A 17,665-nucleotide genomic window follows, 5' to 3' on the forward strand; every position below is an offset into this window, starting at 1 on the left:
ATTGCATCAGGTGTTATGGGGCAAGGAAATGAGCCAGGGAATTCATGTCAGCGGGCAAGAGATCGGGCGGGCAAGCAGGTGGCAAAGGGCGTTTAGGGCATGACAAGGGCTTTCGCAGTGGTCTTAGCCATGTGCCTTTGGCATTTCCAAGCAAAACCAGTTCCGAAGTTTCCCGCGCCAGCCTTTTTTCGGCAGGGTCAATGCTGCCGCCGTAGAAAGCCATAAAAACAAAATTGTCATTGCCTCGATGGAGTGAAAGAGACGGAGGCGCTTGCGCAATCGCCGGCTGGACAAGTTTTATGCTACACTTTAAGGATCGCAGCAGCAGCAGCAGCAGCAGCAGCATCAGCAACATCAGTTGCAGCAGCAGCAACATCGGCGACGAAAGCAACTTGCGACCCACGACGATGAAAAGAAAACGAAATGCTCAGTGCCCGACGGTTTCACTTTCATTCGCAACGCGCACGCGCAACTGGCAGGTCGCACGAAAAGAGCACCTGAAATACATACCTGACATACCGCCAAAGTACGCTTTTGTGCCATCCGCAGCCCAGAGAATTACAATTGTTTTAATCGAATAGAAAAGTGATTATAAGTGCGCTTTAATTGGGCGGCAATCAATATAAATAATTGAGTGTTTTCAATTCATTTCGCTGCATCCCAAACCCACGGCACAATACCAATAAAAATCCCGTCGCGCAATACTTAATGGATGCAGGTAAATGCAAAAAGCGAATGGAATATTTTAAATGCCCATTTAACTGTGGAAATTATTATTTTCTCTGTGGGCGCAGAGCAAAAAACCATTTGAATGTGCAAATTGAGTTAGAAGCGGCTGAAATTGGTTCGTGATCCGGTGTTCAATAAATTCCCTCACACGGAGAAATTCAATGCTTTCCTGTGAGGCCACTAACAAAGTCCTGAATGCTAAATGGCAATCAAAAAGGACTTAGGCGAGCATGCATACGAAATGTCTCCCGGTTAATAGCCCAGTTCAGATCATTATCCATACCCAATTAAAGCCACAATTTCCCTACCGAAAGCTCCGCTTTCTTGTGTTGTTTGGCCAACAGGACAGGCAACCGGGGGACCGGCTCAAAGCGCCCCGAGCCACTTAGCCATGAATATTGCAGGTGAAATATGTTTTGGCATGCATATTTAATGCCTATCAAAATACAGGCAGCGGCAAACTATGTGAAAACCCGTACGAACCATTTTAAACGCCATCAATTTCAATTTTCCAAATTAAATGCGTGGTGCAGGCGGCGCTGAGGAGGGGGCTAATTAATAATTCATTACGTTGCCAGTAGCAATGACATAAGCCCCAAGCAAACGCAGCCCCAAGTTCAACAACTTGGCAGGAAAAGCGACAAACGTTTTAGGGAAAATCTCTGGCGAAAGAGAAAGAAAAGCGCCGAAGTGCCAAGGCAGCCACTTAGGAAAAGTCATCATCCAGCGACGTATCGGTTGAAATCAAACAGCCCGACAAGTGAGTGGCCATAGTAGTCAGGAGCGGAGTCGAGTGGCTCGGACGCGAGTGGAGTGCAGGGGAGGCCAGTGGATGGCCTTTGGAGTGGGCCCAAACAGGCTTGACGACTCCTCCATTTGTCGCTTGGAATTTGTCGTGGTCGCCGGGGTTATTCACACCACCATTCGCACACCGAAGCCCAGCTGAAGCTAACTCTTTCTGCTTTTGGCCATTTCCGTAATAGCTCCATGTGGCCCCACCGCCACCAACGACATCTGCTAACGGCGGCGGCCACGCTCTGCTGTCTGTTGGCCATCATCGTCCAGCCGGCCCTCTCGGATGAGCCACCCCCGCCAGCACCCGCATTCCCCGCCCCCGATCTCCCCCAGAACTCCACGGAGGAGGCCACGCCAACTGAAGCCCTGAGTGACAGCAGCGAAAAGGAGGTGAGTCCGAGTTCAACGAAAGATTTTGACAGGCAATGAGCGTCGCTTTTGACAGCTTAATAAGCAGGCAGCCGGGCCACTCATCCGCGAGGTCATCGAAGGTCCCAGTTTGGACGGCGAACTGCAGGAGGACGCAGCTCTAGAAAGGGAAATCGAAGACAAGGGCTTGGAAACGGAACCAGAGTTTGTCGGGTAAGTCAAAGATCTAGGAAACCGTCCAGAAATATGAGGTTTATTGTCCTTTTGAAAATTAAATATCTTTTATAATTTCCATTTGTAGAAATTATTAGTGTGATATCTTAAATCATTAAAAAAAGTTCCAGAAGATAGCAGAAAATCTTGTAAGAAAACCACCTGTTTTAGTAAACCCTTCTCCCCGTTACCAGTGTTCCAGGCTTTCTGCCCACTGTGCTGCCTGCCAGGGCCTCCGACAGTCCCACTAACGGACACGGCTACATCCAATTTGAGATCAACGATGAGCTGCCCGTGGAGGTGGCTCGTCGCCAAAGGCCAATTGAGCAGACCGTAACTCGCTCGCGAACGGAGACTGTCAACGAGGTGCTGTCCAATCTGTTCCCCAAGGGATTCTCGGACATTTTCCGCTTGAGCGGCAACACAGAGGCATCCACCAGCGCACCCACTACCACCACAACCAACAAGGCGGTGGCTCGGCCCACAGTGGTGGATGTGATCAGCACCACCGAGACGGTCACCACTGAAAAGCCAACGGAAGCCCCAGCCCCGAACGCCACCTACTACAGCTATCAAACGACCGTCACGAAGGAGTACCGCCGGGAACTGGGGCCAGGCCACACGGAGATCGTGGTGGAGCAGATCCGGGATCCTCAGTTCCGGGACGGCAGCAACCACATATCGCGGGATGAGCTGCTGCGGATCAATCGCGCTGCTGTGGCGGCTCCAGTGCTGCCCAGCTTGCTGCTCCAGCCGGAGGGCGACGACAATGAGACCCTGGTGGCGGCAGAGAGTGCCCCCATTGTGATCCTGGGCGAGCACGAGGCTGAGCTGGAGGAGGGTCAGGAGATCAATGACAACCAGATCGCGGAGACCCGCCACGTGGGCAGGGAGGCCTACCAGCAGCGACTGCCGGCTCCAGCTCTCAATGGCATCGAGAGCTATGCCAACCAGAAGGGCCCTGCACAGGATCAGGAGATCAATGTGCACATCGTGCACGATGAGTCCTTGGGAAAACCACAGCTGGGAAAGGGAAAGGTAGGATTGAAATCGGGATAATGCAGGATATTCCGGTATTAAATGCTTAATATTTTCAGGCGGGCAAGGAGCAGACCCAGGTGCAGCCGCCCCAGCACGCCTTGGATCACTTCCAGGCGCACAGTGAGCAGAGGTTCCAGCAGCATCATCAAAGTCACGAGGCCCCTTCGCGCCAGTTCCTCAAGAGCTTCAATCCCATCGTCTCGGGCAGTGGCGATGGACCCCTTCCGAAGGGTAGTTTCCACTACGAGGTGCAGAGTCCTCCGCAGCTGCCGAGCCCGCGGCAGCCTAAGGAGGGAGACTACGCCGGACAGTTCGTGAGACCTGCTGCCCAGTTGGCCTACCAACAGGAGATCAGCCAGGTAAATCCACAGGTGCAGCATCAGCAGGAGTCGCTGCACACCAAGGCCATTTCCTCGCCGTCGCCCTCGCCGGAGGCGCAGCAATACTCCGGGTATGGAGGTCCCACTCCAAACAGCCTGGTGTTTGTCACCTTGAATACACCAAGTCCACCTCAATCCTCGCCTGCGCCTGCACCTGCCGTGGCTCATGCGCCCCTGGAGGCAGGTGTCCAGATCACCGTCAATCATCCGGCTCCACACAACTACGTGCCCGAGGCAGCCGCAGAGCCCTCCCAGCACAACATCCAGCATGCCCCGGCTCCGGCTCCCAAGAAATCCAGTCCGTTCACCTTCGTGGAGGTGCAGAAGTCCGTCAACATCCACAACAAGCTGATCACGGAGAAGGATGGACGATTGGTGGAGCAGCACGAGACGATTTATCACCAGCCCTATCTGCACAACCAGTTGCCGCAGGCCGCTCCAGCTGACCCTCCGAAGAACTATGCATCCTTGGCTAAGAATCCCATCCACGTGGAGTACGACAGTTCGCCCCAGGAGGTGGCCATCTCACACGCAGCCATCCATTTGGACACTGATCATTCCGGCCACTCTGCACCAGGTCCTATTCAACAAAATGTTCACCCGGGTCCGGTTTACACGCCTGCTCATCAGGAGCATTCGGTGCAACACCAGGAGAATCCAGTCCATCAGATCCATCAGGATCACCAGGTCCTTCACGAGGGAGATCATGCACCTCAGTTTCATCACGATCATCAGGTGCTTCACGAGGGGGATCATGCACCTCAGTTTCATCAAGGTCATCACGAGGGGGATCATGCACCTCAGTTTCATCAAGGTCATCACGAGGGGGATCATGCACCTCAGTTTCATCACGATCATCTGGAGCATCATGACCACCCCTCTCTGCAACCTTATCACGTGGAAAAGGTTGTGGACCACGACCATAATGGGAAGCAAGTGGTGGAGAAGCACATACCCATTCCCTACGCCGTGCCGCAACCCGTACCTGTTCCCGTTCACGTTGAGCACTACGTGGATCGGCCCTATCCGGTGGAAACCATTGTCGAACACCCCGTTCCTTATCCCGTGGAAAGGGTGGTGGAGAAAATCGTGGAGAAGCACGTGCCCGTGGAGGTGGAGCGAATTGTGGAGAAGCCCGTGCATGTTGAGAAGATCGTGGAGAAGTTCGTGGACCGTCCGATGGCCATTCCGATTCACGTCCCCGTTGCAATTCACATGCCCATGCCACCAGGCCACTCCTCGCTGGCGTTTTCCCACCATGGCCATCCAAACTCCCTAACTCCCTGGTCCCATTCGGTGGCCCACATTCCGCCGAAAGTGCTGCAAAACTACTACACCAGGATGCTGAAGAAGTTGCTGCCCCAGTTCGCGGCCAAGGCCCCTGCCCCTCAGTCCCCGTCCCCCAAGGCGGTCAAGTTGAGCAAACCGGTGGCAGCACTAAAGCAACCGGTGAAGCCCGTGAGGGGCGAGGCGCCCAAGGTCGCCACCTTCAGCTTGGCGGACATGAAGTTCGACCTTCGACCTCCGCCACCGCCGCAGGGATCGCCCTGGCTACAGGGAGCCCGTTATATTTACAACACCCTGCCCGCCGACTTGGCCACAGCCGCTGCCTCGGCGCCCGCCCAAATGGTCAAGTCCTACATTGGCCCGGTTCCAGCCACGACATCTGGCCACTCTGGCGACGGGGACGCCCCTCTAACCAGCGAGTTCGATGAGTTCCAGCGATGGCGCAACGGGCACTCCCTGAAACGCAGTCCCGATTTCGGACGCAACCTGCAGCTGGAGTACGGATTCAAGCCCCCTTTGGTGCCATCCATGGAAATCGACGACAAGGGGAATCCCCTCAAGCAGGCCGACCAATCGGAGACGCAGTGACGAAGGTAATGATGCGGGGAGAGCGGAGGAGAAAGCGTGCCAAAATATAAAGCTATAGTAATTATTGTATATTTATGTAACATATTTAAAATAATGCATTTAATAAAATAATATTCCATAAATGGTATTTTACATGAAACGCTGTGCTTTCTGTTCATAATCACCTTCTGTGCAGACACATGTGTACCTATTTGAATGGGTAAGCATTGTGATTTGCAACCTTTTTCGTGACAGGTCCTTAAAGATCTCTACCCTAGTCCACGCAGCACTTTGCAAATTGCCGACAATCCCCGAGAAAAGTGCACATGTGGCTGTCTGCGAGTAAATGCTCAACTCAAATAAATGCGGCCCTCATTTAGGGACAATATTAATTAAACAAATGACAGCTACAACCCTGGCATTAAGCCGGCGACGAGACTGTACCCAATTAGGGGCTAGGAGTCGCATAAAAATAACGAATTTCCTTAAGTAACATTCATGCAAATGAAAAATGCCGCATTTGCGTGGAAGGGTTCTCTAAGGGAATCCCTTATCTGCCCTCGAACAGGCACAACGCCCCTCGGATTCGGGGCACTCACGCCCCTCATAAGGGTGCCCAAGTGCAAAGATTTATATGACAGCTAATAAATTCACAACACATGTAGCGCCCAGCAGATATTAGGAGATACGAGTATTTTCGGTGACAAGCCAAGGCCTCGCACGTCTCGAGTTTTGAATGTTATTGAAGCGTGTTTTCGCAGGGCCAAAAAACCAGCCTTGCAAATGTTTGCGCAGCCAGTCGAAAATCACGTTCTGCGAACTGCGAGTCTGCAGCTGACATTTGACATTTGGAAGGCTTTCGGGCGGGAAATAATAGGGAGGGGCGTGCCGACAAACAGTTTAGCACACGTGTCGAACGGAAACGGAAGCCAAGACTCGGCAAACAATCGGAAACTTCGAGGAGCCAAAAGATAAAAAGGAGTTGAACTAAAAACTGAGGTGGGTGGATTGGCTTTCACTTCTAGGAATTATTTTGTTTTAGTTTAATAATGTTGAACCACTTTTGGAGTAAATAATATTTTAATTACATTACATTAAAGGAGTAAAGCAATGCTGTATGAAGCTAGCATTACTGTTTTAACCGTGAATCGCTAAAACATTTTTCTTCAATTTATACATATTAAGAAACTTGCCAACTTCTCTATTCCATGGTTTTTCCTCCTTTTAGTAATGGTACACCCTACGTTACAACTTATTGAGGTAATTTTCCATCGAAGACACTTAAAGCGTATTACCGATATGTTAATTTATAAGTTATAATAAGTTTGTAAGCTCCTTCGTGCCATAAATCATAAGTAAAGTAAGTGAATTCAGCAAAATTCTTAAATGGAAGTTAGTCAACAGCCAGGCGAACTCTCTTTAAACTCCGCCCATTTTTGCACTGTCTGCGGTGAATTCAGGCCAACTTTAGCCAAATTCAGTATCGTAAATCAAAAATTGTTCAATGCCACGCCCCCAGATATCAAAAAATCAATTGCGATTGCAATTGCAAATGCATTCGGCACTTTGATAGACTCCCCGCCGGGGGGTCAGAAGCGGAGCCAGCCAACAAGAAAGATAAGCATGGGAACAATTGAATAATTTATATGCAAATAAATAAAAGTACTTTCGGCACAAAGAGCTTTGGCAGAAAGCGAGCAAAAAGCGTGTGAAATATATTCTCCGTTCTGGCCACAAAAGGCGTGACACACGCTACAACGGCCGTGTTCCAGGAGTTGGCTTTTTTGGCGGCCTTCGAAGGCCCCACCTATAGGACCACCCACCATCCGCCACCCCTTCTGCGCCGAAAAGCTGTCGGCCTTTTCTGGTTTGGCTGAACGCTCGCTGCATGTCATTGTCAGGGGCTGCCAACTCTGCATTTGATATACGATGTGTTGGCAAGCCGCCCAAGTTGGCGGCGGACCGCGGGCAGGGGGCGTGGCACTGCGAGACAAATGCAGCTGAACCGAAAATTGCATTTCCGCTTTGGAAATTGCGCAAACTTCCGCAGCGAGCGGAGAAACCCGAATCCGAGGCCCGAGAAAAAAACAGGCAAACGTCACCAGACAATTGGCAAAAATTTTCTATAAAAGTGTGAAATAGGCCGTCACCCCTTGGCCCCCAAAAGGATGGGAGGACTGGTGGCACAGATGAGGCTGACGTGCCGTAAAGTGGCCCCACTGAACCACAGAAAACTTGTCACACAAAAATGAACGCAAAAATGTCAAAAGCACACAAAGATAAGGCGAGATGGAGGTGGAAGATTCGGGAAACTCCGGCCCAAAGTGGGAGAAAATGCCATGAGAACGAATGAATGACTTTGGAATCGCACGGAGAAGTGCATGCGAATCCCCAAATATAAACGAGTCGAACTCTGTTCCCTTTTTAATAGTGGTTCCATAGCCCCTTTTCCATACTTAAAAAATGTCCGTAACCTCCGGGTAATTTCAAACCCCAGGCTATAAGTGCAGCTTTCAGTTGACAAGGGTTAGTTTCCATGTCGCTTAACCCGCTAATGGGCGGCCATACCTGCGGTTGGCAAATCGATCCCCTTAAAAAACCGCAAGAGGTAAAGGTAAGGAGTAGCAAATATTTGCGACCCCACTTCGTCTAGACTGGGATTTCAAACTGCCTTTGGCAGGCCAACAAAAAAATAAATTCTAACACTTACCAGGCGACAACCGCAAACAAACAGGAAACCAGCTGAAATTCTATTCAATCAGAAAAGAAACAAGTCGTCTGCACGTACTTGCAAGGCAAACAGTCATAACTTTGGTGCATTGGGAATACTATGCAGGGGATATCTATAGTCTGGAGGATAGTGTGAAAATGTGGGGTCCAAAACAATGGCTAAATTGCGAAATCAAATAAAACGAATATAACGAACAGAGGTCTTTTTACAGAGCTGTTAACGAATGATTGGCCCAAAAGTATTCAACACAAAATAGCAAATCGGTTTTTGCGCATGTAAAAACCGAGTAAAATTACATTTCTGTTTACAAAACGGGTGAAGCGATTTGTTTATTGTGCCTATAGCATTGTCAAAAAAAAAAAAACATTTCATAAAAGTGGACTTTGGGATTAAAAATTTCACATTCTATATAATCCAGTTACCTTCACGATATTAATAAACACAAACAACTAATAACGAAGCTTTCTAATGCTTCCCCCATCTTATTATCATTGCCTTTTCCACCCTAATCCTTTGTTGAAGTAGATACAACACATCCTCGAGATATTAAAAGGGAGAAGATTTCATTCCGACCCAGCTCACAACTCGGCAACAATAAGAATACGCAATCAATGGCTCCCCATTGCAATGAGCAAGTAAAAACTAATCAAAAACCTCAATTGCAATGCTGAAATAAATGCAGAAGCAAAATATTGGCAAGTCTGTGGGAGAAAGCTCAGGAGCAGCAGACTTTATTGTATCCACAGCAACAACAATAATTAGAGCAAGTTGTGCAGATTTTTTAGGAAGTAGAATCATCAAACACCCTTGCAATGTGATGGTTTCCCGTGTGAAATAAAAGAAAACTTAAATTTCAAAATATCTTATCATGGTAGTATGGTCGCCTTAAAGTACTTAGGACCTTGTGAGTTTCTTGGCTAAAACGCTATCCATGAATAATTTCTTTAGGGTATAATAAGAAGCCATTGGCAAATAAACTGGCCACTGACAATATTAGTTGCAGACGGCCGACATCCAGCTGCGTCGGAGGAAAGGAGTCTGATTTTGATAATAATAATAATCATAGCTCAGATGAAAACTATCCACGTCCAAGTTGTGATCCTGGCCGAGACGATGCTGAAATTATTATAGGCAGCCAACGCAAAGCTGGCCAAGGAATTTCAATCAGTGGCGAAGACGACGGCAGCAACTTTGTGATTGCATAACTGCGTTGCGGCCGAGAGAAGTGGTTCCTGGCTTCTTGGCTCTCAGCAGGAGATTCTCCACACAGGTTTTCCGGCTTTCCGGTTTTCCTGCAATTTTCTGTCAAAAACAACGGCCGGCAACAACAAACTCCGGCCGGAACTTTTTGCTGGGCCACAAAGTCACCGGAGCCGCCGAACCCACACCTTTCGGGTGGTGGTGGTGCGACCACACTTTTAGCATGCGTGCGGTCAGCAGGTCGAGGACCGGGGGTATTAGTTTGCGGGCACTAGGAGCTGGAAGCTGCAGACTGTAAACTGCAAACTGCAAACTGCAAACTGGCAACTGGAACTGCTGTCGTATATTGGCAAAGTTTTCGTGTTCGACGGAGGCTAAGGGGGTTAAGTCCAAGTGTTTATTTTGTACCATAAGAGTGGAGTGCTTGTTTGCTTGTGGCAAATTATTTAGATTGCGAAATCTCGGCTAAAGATTCTATACATAGAGAAGAAGTATTGACTGGCTATGCTCACCCCCCAAGACGGCCGCAAACAGTGGTGCCAACAGGCAAGTTAATAAGCAGGTCAAGGGATAACAAGAGAACAACAAATTTGGGAAAACATAATCTTCTTCAACTTAATCAGAGTAAAATTGCGAGCAAAAATAACCTGTACAAAATTGCTAATAAATTAACTATGTTGAATATAGATACTAGGTCACAATAAATATTTTATTGTTTCTATTTTTAAAACTTCATTGCATTAAAAAGCTTGTATTAAACTCTCAGTTTGTTAAGTAAACCCGATCTTTCTTATAAAGTACAAGCTGGCAGCACTGTCACTAATTCACTTTACGACTTCTCAGAGACACAAATCCTAACTTAATTTCCCCAAACTCCCCAACTTCTTCGGATGGCATTATCAGGATTCTCATTACCGGAATAATCTTCTTTGTGCGGCGAAAACCCCAAACGACTCACGCAATAGTTAAGTATTTAACGACCCTTCTCAAGTCGGGTGTGTCAAGTGCAGTTCTCCCCTAATCCCGCCAAGAACTCCACTCCGAGCCAGCAATTGCTTTAAACTGTTTACACTTTACGTCGCCAAACAGCGTTGGTGCAAAGGAAAAGCTCGGCTTTACGTTAGCAAAGCAATTTTCAGGAAAAATCATTTAAATTTCCACTCAAACCCTATGTGACTGCGCGCCATTTTGACACTTAATTATTTCAATTGAGGCTGAAAGGGAGGTTATCTCCCAACTCGCCCTATGTGGGGTCTTTTGTTTTTCAGGCCGTTTACCTTTTTTGCCCCCTTTTCGGGCTCTCGTTAACAGCTTTTTACAATATATATACACACAGATATTTAATCGTGTGTTGGGAGCGCTGGTCTTTGTTCCGTGCCCGCCTTTGTCTGATGATTTTGTCGCAGTCTCATTTACAATATTTGCCACCCTGCCAGCAGAGAGCACAACAAATGAAATCAGCATTAGCTGCATTGGCCGTTTGTTTGGGCTCGTCCCGAATCCAAATCCGAGGCCAGATCCAGGTTCAGATTCATATCCCGACCCAAGAGCAGAACCAAAATCCCACCCAGACGACAGGCGACACATTGTACAAGGCCCGAGGACCGCAAATGATAAAGAAAATCACTGCAAACCTCTCCCATTCTAGTAAACTACTGACAAATTGCGGCGTTGCATGACGGGTAAATACACTACAATAAAAAGCAGAATAAACGTACTATGTATTGCATAAAGTACTACACACAAAAGTAATGTTTATTTTTCCAGAAGAAAAAAAAGATCGACATTTTTATAGATTATATTGACACATGCGCCAGACTATCCAAAAACATTAAGTAACAACAAAGGCACATTTTATTGTTTAAGATTAGTAAAAATATTGTTTTATAATTTCAATGTACAATGATATTGTATATATTTATTTCAAGCCCTTACATAAAAATAACCCTTTTTTTACCTTAGTTAAAACTTTTAATTTGGAGCACTTATTCGTCATCCCATACCTTTGCTTAACTAAAAACAGTTGACTTACATTTTACGCTTACATTATTTGAGCAGGTTAGGGTCTATATATAATCAACCTGCATTTGGCCAGATGTTTACACCATATGTCAAATTAAAATAAAATGTACCTAACACAAAATACCCGATTTGTTCTTAGTTCATCACTAAAAATATATTCTTTACTTTTGGGGTTAAATATCGTATTAATTGCGTTGCTTGTGTGAGCCTCAATAGTATCCTTATTGTTTCTACAAGAATAACACAAACAAAATGAAGTCCTTTCAGAGATTTTTATCGTTTTTCCCCTTAATTCGGACATGCCCAGCAACCAAACAGAGAATATTCCCCCATGTTTTATAACTTTGAGTGCGATAGAGGAAAGCGGCGATTTAACAATTTTAAATAAAATTGGATGTGATTCTGTGGGATTACACTTTGCCGCCGATCGCAGAGAAGCTAGGTGAGGGCCTAGGACCGGAAGACACATGAGAAGCCCCCAAAACAGAAGCCAAAATGACATTTTGCGGCCCATTCCCCGAATTGTCAGGGCGAATTTACAAGAACCCCGGCCAAATTGTGGGCGTGGCCGCAGACAAAAGACAATTGAAGTTAATGTGAGCCCAAAAACACTTGCCACACCCACCAGCGCCCAAGCAGAGCCACGCCCACATCCGATAGAGAGTGTGTGGGGGGGGGGGGGGGGGGGGGTGAAGGCAGCTGGCCATTTGGATTCGGTATTTTACTTTGGGATTATTTTGTGATTTATGCGGTCTTCGAGTTGACATGCAGATTTAGAATAGGAGCCGGGCGAAGGACATCTCTCTGGGAGATGGAATGCAGCACGCGCATAAATCTGCTTTTGGCCAGGCCGAAAAGGAGGGCGGTCGGTGGCGTATGAGTGATATTTTAGTTTTGTCGTTTTGCGGCTGCCATTTTGTGTGTGGCATTAAAAGATTTCGGAGTTCGGATTCTCGTTCTTGGCCCGTTCTTGGGCCTCGGACGTATAAAACAAGGATTTGCCATTAAGGCAAATTAAATGTCCCAGCTCAACTGGGTGTTCCGGCTGTCCCTGTGCCCGGCTAGTGGCGATAAAAGTTTAATTAATTATATGGTCAGTGGCCACTGAGTGATTTTGGTTTATTGTATCCGCATTTGATTAGCCACGGGGCCCTAGTATATTTATCATTCGGCCATTGGCTAATTAATTTCGAGCCAACTTGCAGGGGACTGGATTGGGAGTAGATTTGGCCCGAGGAATAAATAAAGTTATTAATGAACCTAACTACCAAGTGACAATTTCACCCATTAAATAATGAATTGTTCGTAAATGTTTTCCATAAAACCTCTTAGTTTTCCCTTCTGCCTCTGACTCGTGAAAAGCAATCATTCGAACAATTAGAAATCGTACTTAATATCAAATTGTTTGCAATTACAAAGCATTTTAGTGCGAACCGGAGGACACAGACAATAATGGAACGACACATGAGGCCAGCACACAGCCACACACACAAGTGACACCCTTTTGGCCAACTCTCCGACCACAACAGCAATAACAACGATAACAACAGAGTGTGGCGAGAGGAGGGAGACCTGGACCTGTTAGGACGGTACGAGCCAAGTCGAGCGAATTTGACTTAAAAATGGGCAAAAAATTGCGGCAATTAAAGTGGCAAATTGTCTCGAAGAGGCCATGTTCGAACGGTTCTCCGACATTGTCATGGAAAGCCCCCTTTCGCCATTTCCCCTGCTGTTTTCACATTGTGAAATGGAGCCTTAAATGAGTTTTCAGTTGACTTCGCTCGGTCTCTCGACTCTCGCCTTCCAGTTCATCTCCATTTGGGTTTTGATTGAAAACCCCTTAAATGCCCTGAACAGAGTCATTAACAGAAAAATGGGGAAAATACAAACAAAATGCACCGCATTTATTTTCGTTATTTATATAAAGGGAACCCCTGGCCCAAGCATTTAGTTTGGGCAATAAAAGAACTCTTCGGCTGCGACAATTTATGCATTTAAGGTTGGCCCAATCGAACCCAGTCCACAGATTACCCGTTACCCATTACCCATTTTGCATTTGCCAGGACAACTCTTTCTGGCCTTCTTATCTGCGCCCGACTGGGGTTCGATTTTTATGTGCATCTCAGGCCCAGATAAGCCCTGAAATATGGCCAGACTTGGCTGGCCAATGTCTTAAAGGGAGTCCAATCGAAGTGGGAGCAGCTGCAGTCCTGCTCGGACTATCTGCCACCGAATCTCAATTAACATAATTCACCTAGACCAACGTGGAAGTGGGGTCCTGACTGGCATACCCGCTCATAAACTAACAGTTTCGGTAGGAATTGTCGCCCCCAGATAGCAGCTTCCCTAAACAGGATCCGAGTTTCAACCCGGACATGAGTTCAGCTCGGGAATAAGGGGAGCGGCTCATCTGCTTGGAAGTTGTACACTAAAAAAAGGACTTTGGGCTCAAGTATCCCTTTATTTGGAGCTTACATTTTCACGCTGTCAATACTTAGAGTCCTAAGAAAATGTATCTTCTAAAATAAGTAGATGTTTCTTTTTTAGTTACTCTAAAATTAAATTTAAATTTTTCATTTCGAATTAAGTAAACATAATAAAATTTCAATTTTAAAATAATGACAAGCTATAATTGGTAAAGAAATGTTTTAATATATATTTTCAAGCTTTGAAAATATACCAACTCAATATGTATTATAGGACTTAAGTATTTTTGGCCGTTTTTGATCTTCTATAAACATTTGTTTCCCTTAATAATACTAATTTTTGAATCCCTTTACTATTTCGAAGAAACATTAGAACTTGTTCAGTACATGTCCAAAACTCACATGTAATTTTATAACGCAAATCCCAAAGCCAGGTATCCATTTGTTTTTGTCGCCGTGGAGCTATCGGCGGAGTGCTCGAGAGTTGGAGAACTCGCTCATTGTCAAAGTGGAAATTGTGTTCATAAATCAGAAACTGTCGCACATGTGTGACACCCGCAACCTCCGAACTCCCACTCCTCCTGTTTATTGTGTTGTCAATTTGCTGCGCTCGTTGGCTTTCTGGCTGCGATGGCGTAATTAGATTTCGGCCTGGTCTAGTCGGTTCGGTTCGCTTCGGTTTGGCTTGGATTGGTTTGGCCAGGATAGATGGCGGCTGGATGGGCTGGATGGGCTGATGGGAAGCTGACCACGAAAACGGGAAGTGTCGGACAATTAAGGCAGCACGGCAGACCAGCAGGGAGATCCCGATCTGGCGAATGAAGGAAGCTGCGAGCGAGTCAATTAAAACGTTCGATACGATCGCTATCGCTGTTGCAATTTCCTCAAAACCAAATGACCAACTGTCCAAGTTTTGAGCCACCAGCCAGCTAAACAATTTGAGGGCAATTAAGTGGCGGGCATGGCCATTGTCAAAACTGGAACATCGAATCCGTCGGCTCAACCAGTTAACCGGGATGAGCGGCTGGAAGCGCCAACAGAGCCACACATTTGGCCAGCAATTGTTGCCCCTGATTCAGGCTCGGAGTCACTTTGTTAGTTGGTTAAACTTCCGCACAAATAAAGCCGCAGTCTGGAGGAGATGGGGCCGGGAGATGCCGACGACGACTGCATCCGCAATGCAACTTTCTGTGTGAGATTTCCGCCTATTGCAGCTGCAACTGGCGACGCATCTGGTGGCGAACAGGGGCTTCCAGCCGGGGAGGGGCTCCTCCAACTTCTGGCGCATCTTCGGCGTCTGAATTTATTACGAGATTGCAAATATCCACCGCGATTACAGCAATTATGTGGCTTTCGGAAGGAGGTTGGCACATTGCCCGAGGAACGTGTCAGAGCTGGCGAGTCTAAGCTTGCCAGAGGGTTTTAAAAGAAATAATGGTTGGGATTTCTCAACTGTATGTTTGCCTCTTAGATAAGCGTAAATTAATTTGAGAAGTCAATTTAAAAATATTAATTAGCTGTATAATATTTATTTAATAGTTTATATTATTTTAAAACTGTTTTGGAGACCTGAAGACATTTAAAATTCTGAGAAACTAAGATACCGAATACATTGCTAAGGTAAGTCAGTAGAAAAACTAAATCAAAATAGGATAACGTTAAAGATTTATTTTTCAAAAATTGTCTACATAATTATTTTAAGTAATGTTCGGAAATGTATTTAGGATAGTGTTTTCTTACCTAGGAATGGCACTTCCCCTTCTATATTAGCAGATTCAGTACACGCCCCTGCCCGCTTACATGGCTTTCCTCTAATAACTCAATTTCAACACCAGCAAAAGCAAATGTGAAAGTGCCAAGAGTCGCCTCCTCGCACCGCCTCCCTGCTGGCAACCACCAATCATAGCCGAAAATCCCCAATCGGCTCTGCATCTGGCCCAGGTTTGATGCACTCCACTAGATAGCTCGACCTCGGCACTCCAAGCCGCCTTGGAGTCACACAATGGGCTGCAATAAAATAAAATAAAGATAATTTGTCAGCTACTTCATCGGCGGCAGCGCGTGCGTGACTCGCGGTTGCCTGTTGCATAATATCTGCAGTTGAACTTTCCCATGGGCTGGTATCCCCCTGCCCCGTGCCCCATGCCCCTCCCCCACGCCCTCCCGAGGGGATAAGTTCTTCCTATAAATCACATAATCAGCCAAGCCTTATAGGAAATGCGTGGCAAGGCATTTCACTTGTTGCCATTAATAAATTAATTATACAACCATGACGGCACCGAGTTCAGTTTTATCCTCAGTCGCACGCACACGACTCAGTAAAAAACACAAAAATGCACACAAACGAAACAAAAACTTGAACATTTTTTGTCATCAGCACAACAACAGCAAGCATTTGCAAATGTTGATGGTCAAAAGTTGGCTGATGCCTGGGCCAAAGCCATGGCCAAAAAAGATGCTTGAAATGCAGCCAGCTAAAAGACAAATATCAAGTGAGTGGTGAAAATTGCAGTTTTCAAAAAGCGAAAAAGGAATGCTCTACAAAAACTAAAATTTTATTTTTAATAAAATTTTCTAAGAAACTAAAAAGAAATAAAATAATGGGGAATAGGAATACAAATTTAATTTTTGAGAATCCTATGAAAAAAGTAAGTCAAGCACCGCAAGCCTCTCATAATTTCAATTTTTCCCAACGGACTGGAATGCAAATGCATTTCCCCGAACAAATCCCGAATTCGACTTCCTTCTGGGCGTTGCAAATTTAATCATCAGCTTATTATGCCCCACACTAAAAATCCACAAAAAGTAAATATGGAAAATGGAATAGCAACACACCAGACCAGGCCAAGTCTGCTGGCTGGCAAAGAAAATGGAAAATGGGAAAAGCGAAAAGCGAAGCAACAACAAACCGGCCGTCTACGTGGAAACTGCGCGGCCCGAACACACACAAAACTCAAGTGGCGCGAAAATTCGAGGCACAGTTGCAGCAGCAGCGCGCAAGCGTGCGGTTTTCCTCCTCAGTTTTTCCAGCCAAAAGTAAACAAGGCAAAGCGAAACGAAAACTCAAATTAAAAGTCGCATTAAATAAATGAGAAACGAACGAGGACTGCGACGAGCAAGTTTAAACAAAGCTCAAAGACAAAGTTGAATGGAATAGTCAAAGTTTGTTTTTTTCCGCAAAGGATATGAGGATATCATTTTGCAAAAAAGACTTACATTACATTTCTTAAAAGTGCTGGCTAACAAGAATACTATATACTAGACATCAAAATAAATATAATAATCGCTAAACTGAAAGTTGAGCAATAAGCTATTACAGGATTGTGGTATTAACAGGCAAAAGTGAATGAAAGTGCAAAATAGTTTAAAATAAACTCATTTCCTCAAATACATTTTGAAAGCCAAATCAAAATATAAAATTGGCAGTTTTGTTCGCTAACATCGCTATCATACAAAATTTCACGTAGTAATTTACTTTTCTTGCAGAATTGAGAACAACACAAAGGCTATTTTATAGTTCCCAACACATCAAATTGTGGGTATAGAATGTGTAGGCCATAGGGGTCGAGTTGATTTTGGAAAAGTAAATAATGCGAGAGGCGAGACAAATTTTAATAGATTAAAAAATATACAGTTGAATAGAAATTTGTCTATATACACACATTTAATTTCCGTGAAGGCTTTTCATCAACCACTAAAACCTCACATTTAAATTAACAGCATATAGATAATAATGTGAGTGGTTAGTACAAATAATGCGAGTGCTTAAAAAACATTTTTCGCCATTAACTCCTGTCATAGCTTAGCAAACTCATCAAATACTTTTCCAGGCTCAGCAAACAATAAAGTTCAACGCTAAAAAAAAACTCATTTACAATTTGCATTAAAAATAGCAAGATAAAGAA

General features: G+C 45.7%; 1 protein-coding gene across 2 annotated transcripts; it reads left to right on the forward strand.

Annotated features, from left to right (window-relative positions):
- Positions 1-472: 472 nt before the first annotated feature.
- LOC119559470 (YLP motif-containing protein 1) lies at positions 473-5,523 on the forward strand. 2 transcript variants are annotated; one of them, XM_037872581.1, is made up of 5 exons: positions 473-718; positions 1,713-1,914; positions 1,970-2,106; positions 2,301-3,144; positions 3,204-5,523. In XM_037872581.1, the coding sequence occupies exons 2-5, from the start codon at positions 1,717-1,719 to the stop codon at positions 5,400-5,402; spliced, it is 3,378 nt and encodes a 1,125-aa protein (XP_037728509.1). In that variant the 5' UTR covers positions 473-718; positions 1,713-1,716; the 3' UTR covers positions 5,403-5,523. The 2 variants fall into 2 exon arrangements, with proteins under 2 accessions (XP_037728509.1, XP_037728510.1); XM_037872582.1 differs by lacking the exon at positions 473-718 and having other exon boundaries at positions 866-1,914.
- The last annotated feature ends 12,142 nt before the right edge of the window (positions 5,524-17,665 follow it).

Source organism: Drosophila subpulchrella, unplaced genomic scaffold, assembly GCF_014743375.2.
Source record: "Drosophila subpulchrella strain 33 F10 #4 breed RU33 unplaced genomic scaffold, RU_Dsub_v1.1 Primary Assembly Seq24, whole genome shotgun sequence".
Classification (NCBI taxonomy): Eukaryota; Metazoa; Arthropoda; class Insecta; order Diptera; family Drosophilidae; genus Drosophila; species Drosophila subpulchrella.

Coding starts and splice junctions, on each gene's coding strand:
- LOC119559470 (XM_037872581.1), top strand. CDS start 1,717: ATGTGGCCCCACCGCCACCAACGACATCTGCTAACGGCGGCGGCCACG. Junction 2,107..2,300: donor ACGGAACCAGAGTTTGTCGG/GTAAGTCAAAGA, acceptor CCCCGTTACCAG/TGTTCCAGGCTTTCTGCCCA. Junction 3,145..3,203: donor CACAGCTGGGAAAGGGAAAG/GTAGGATTGAAA, acceptor TAATATTTTCAG/GCGGGCAAGGAGCAGACCCA.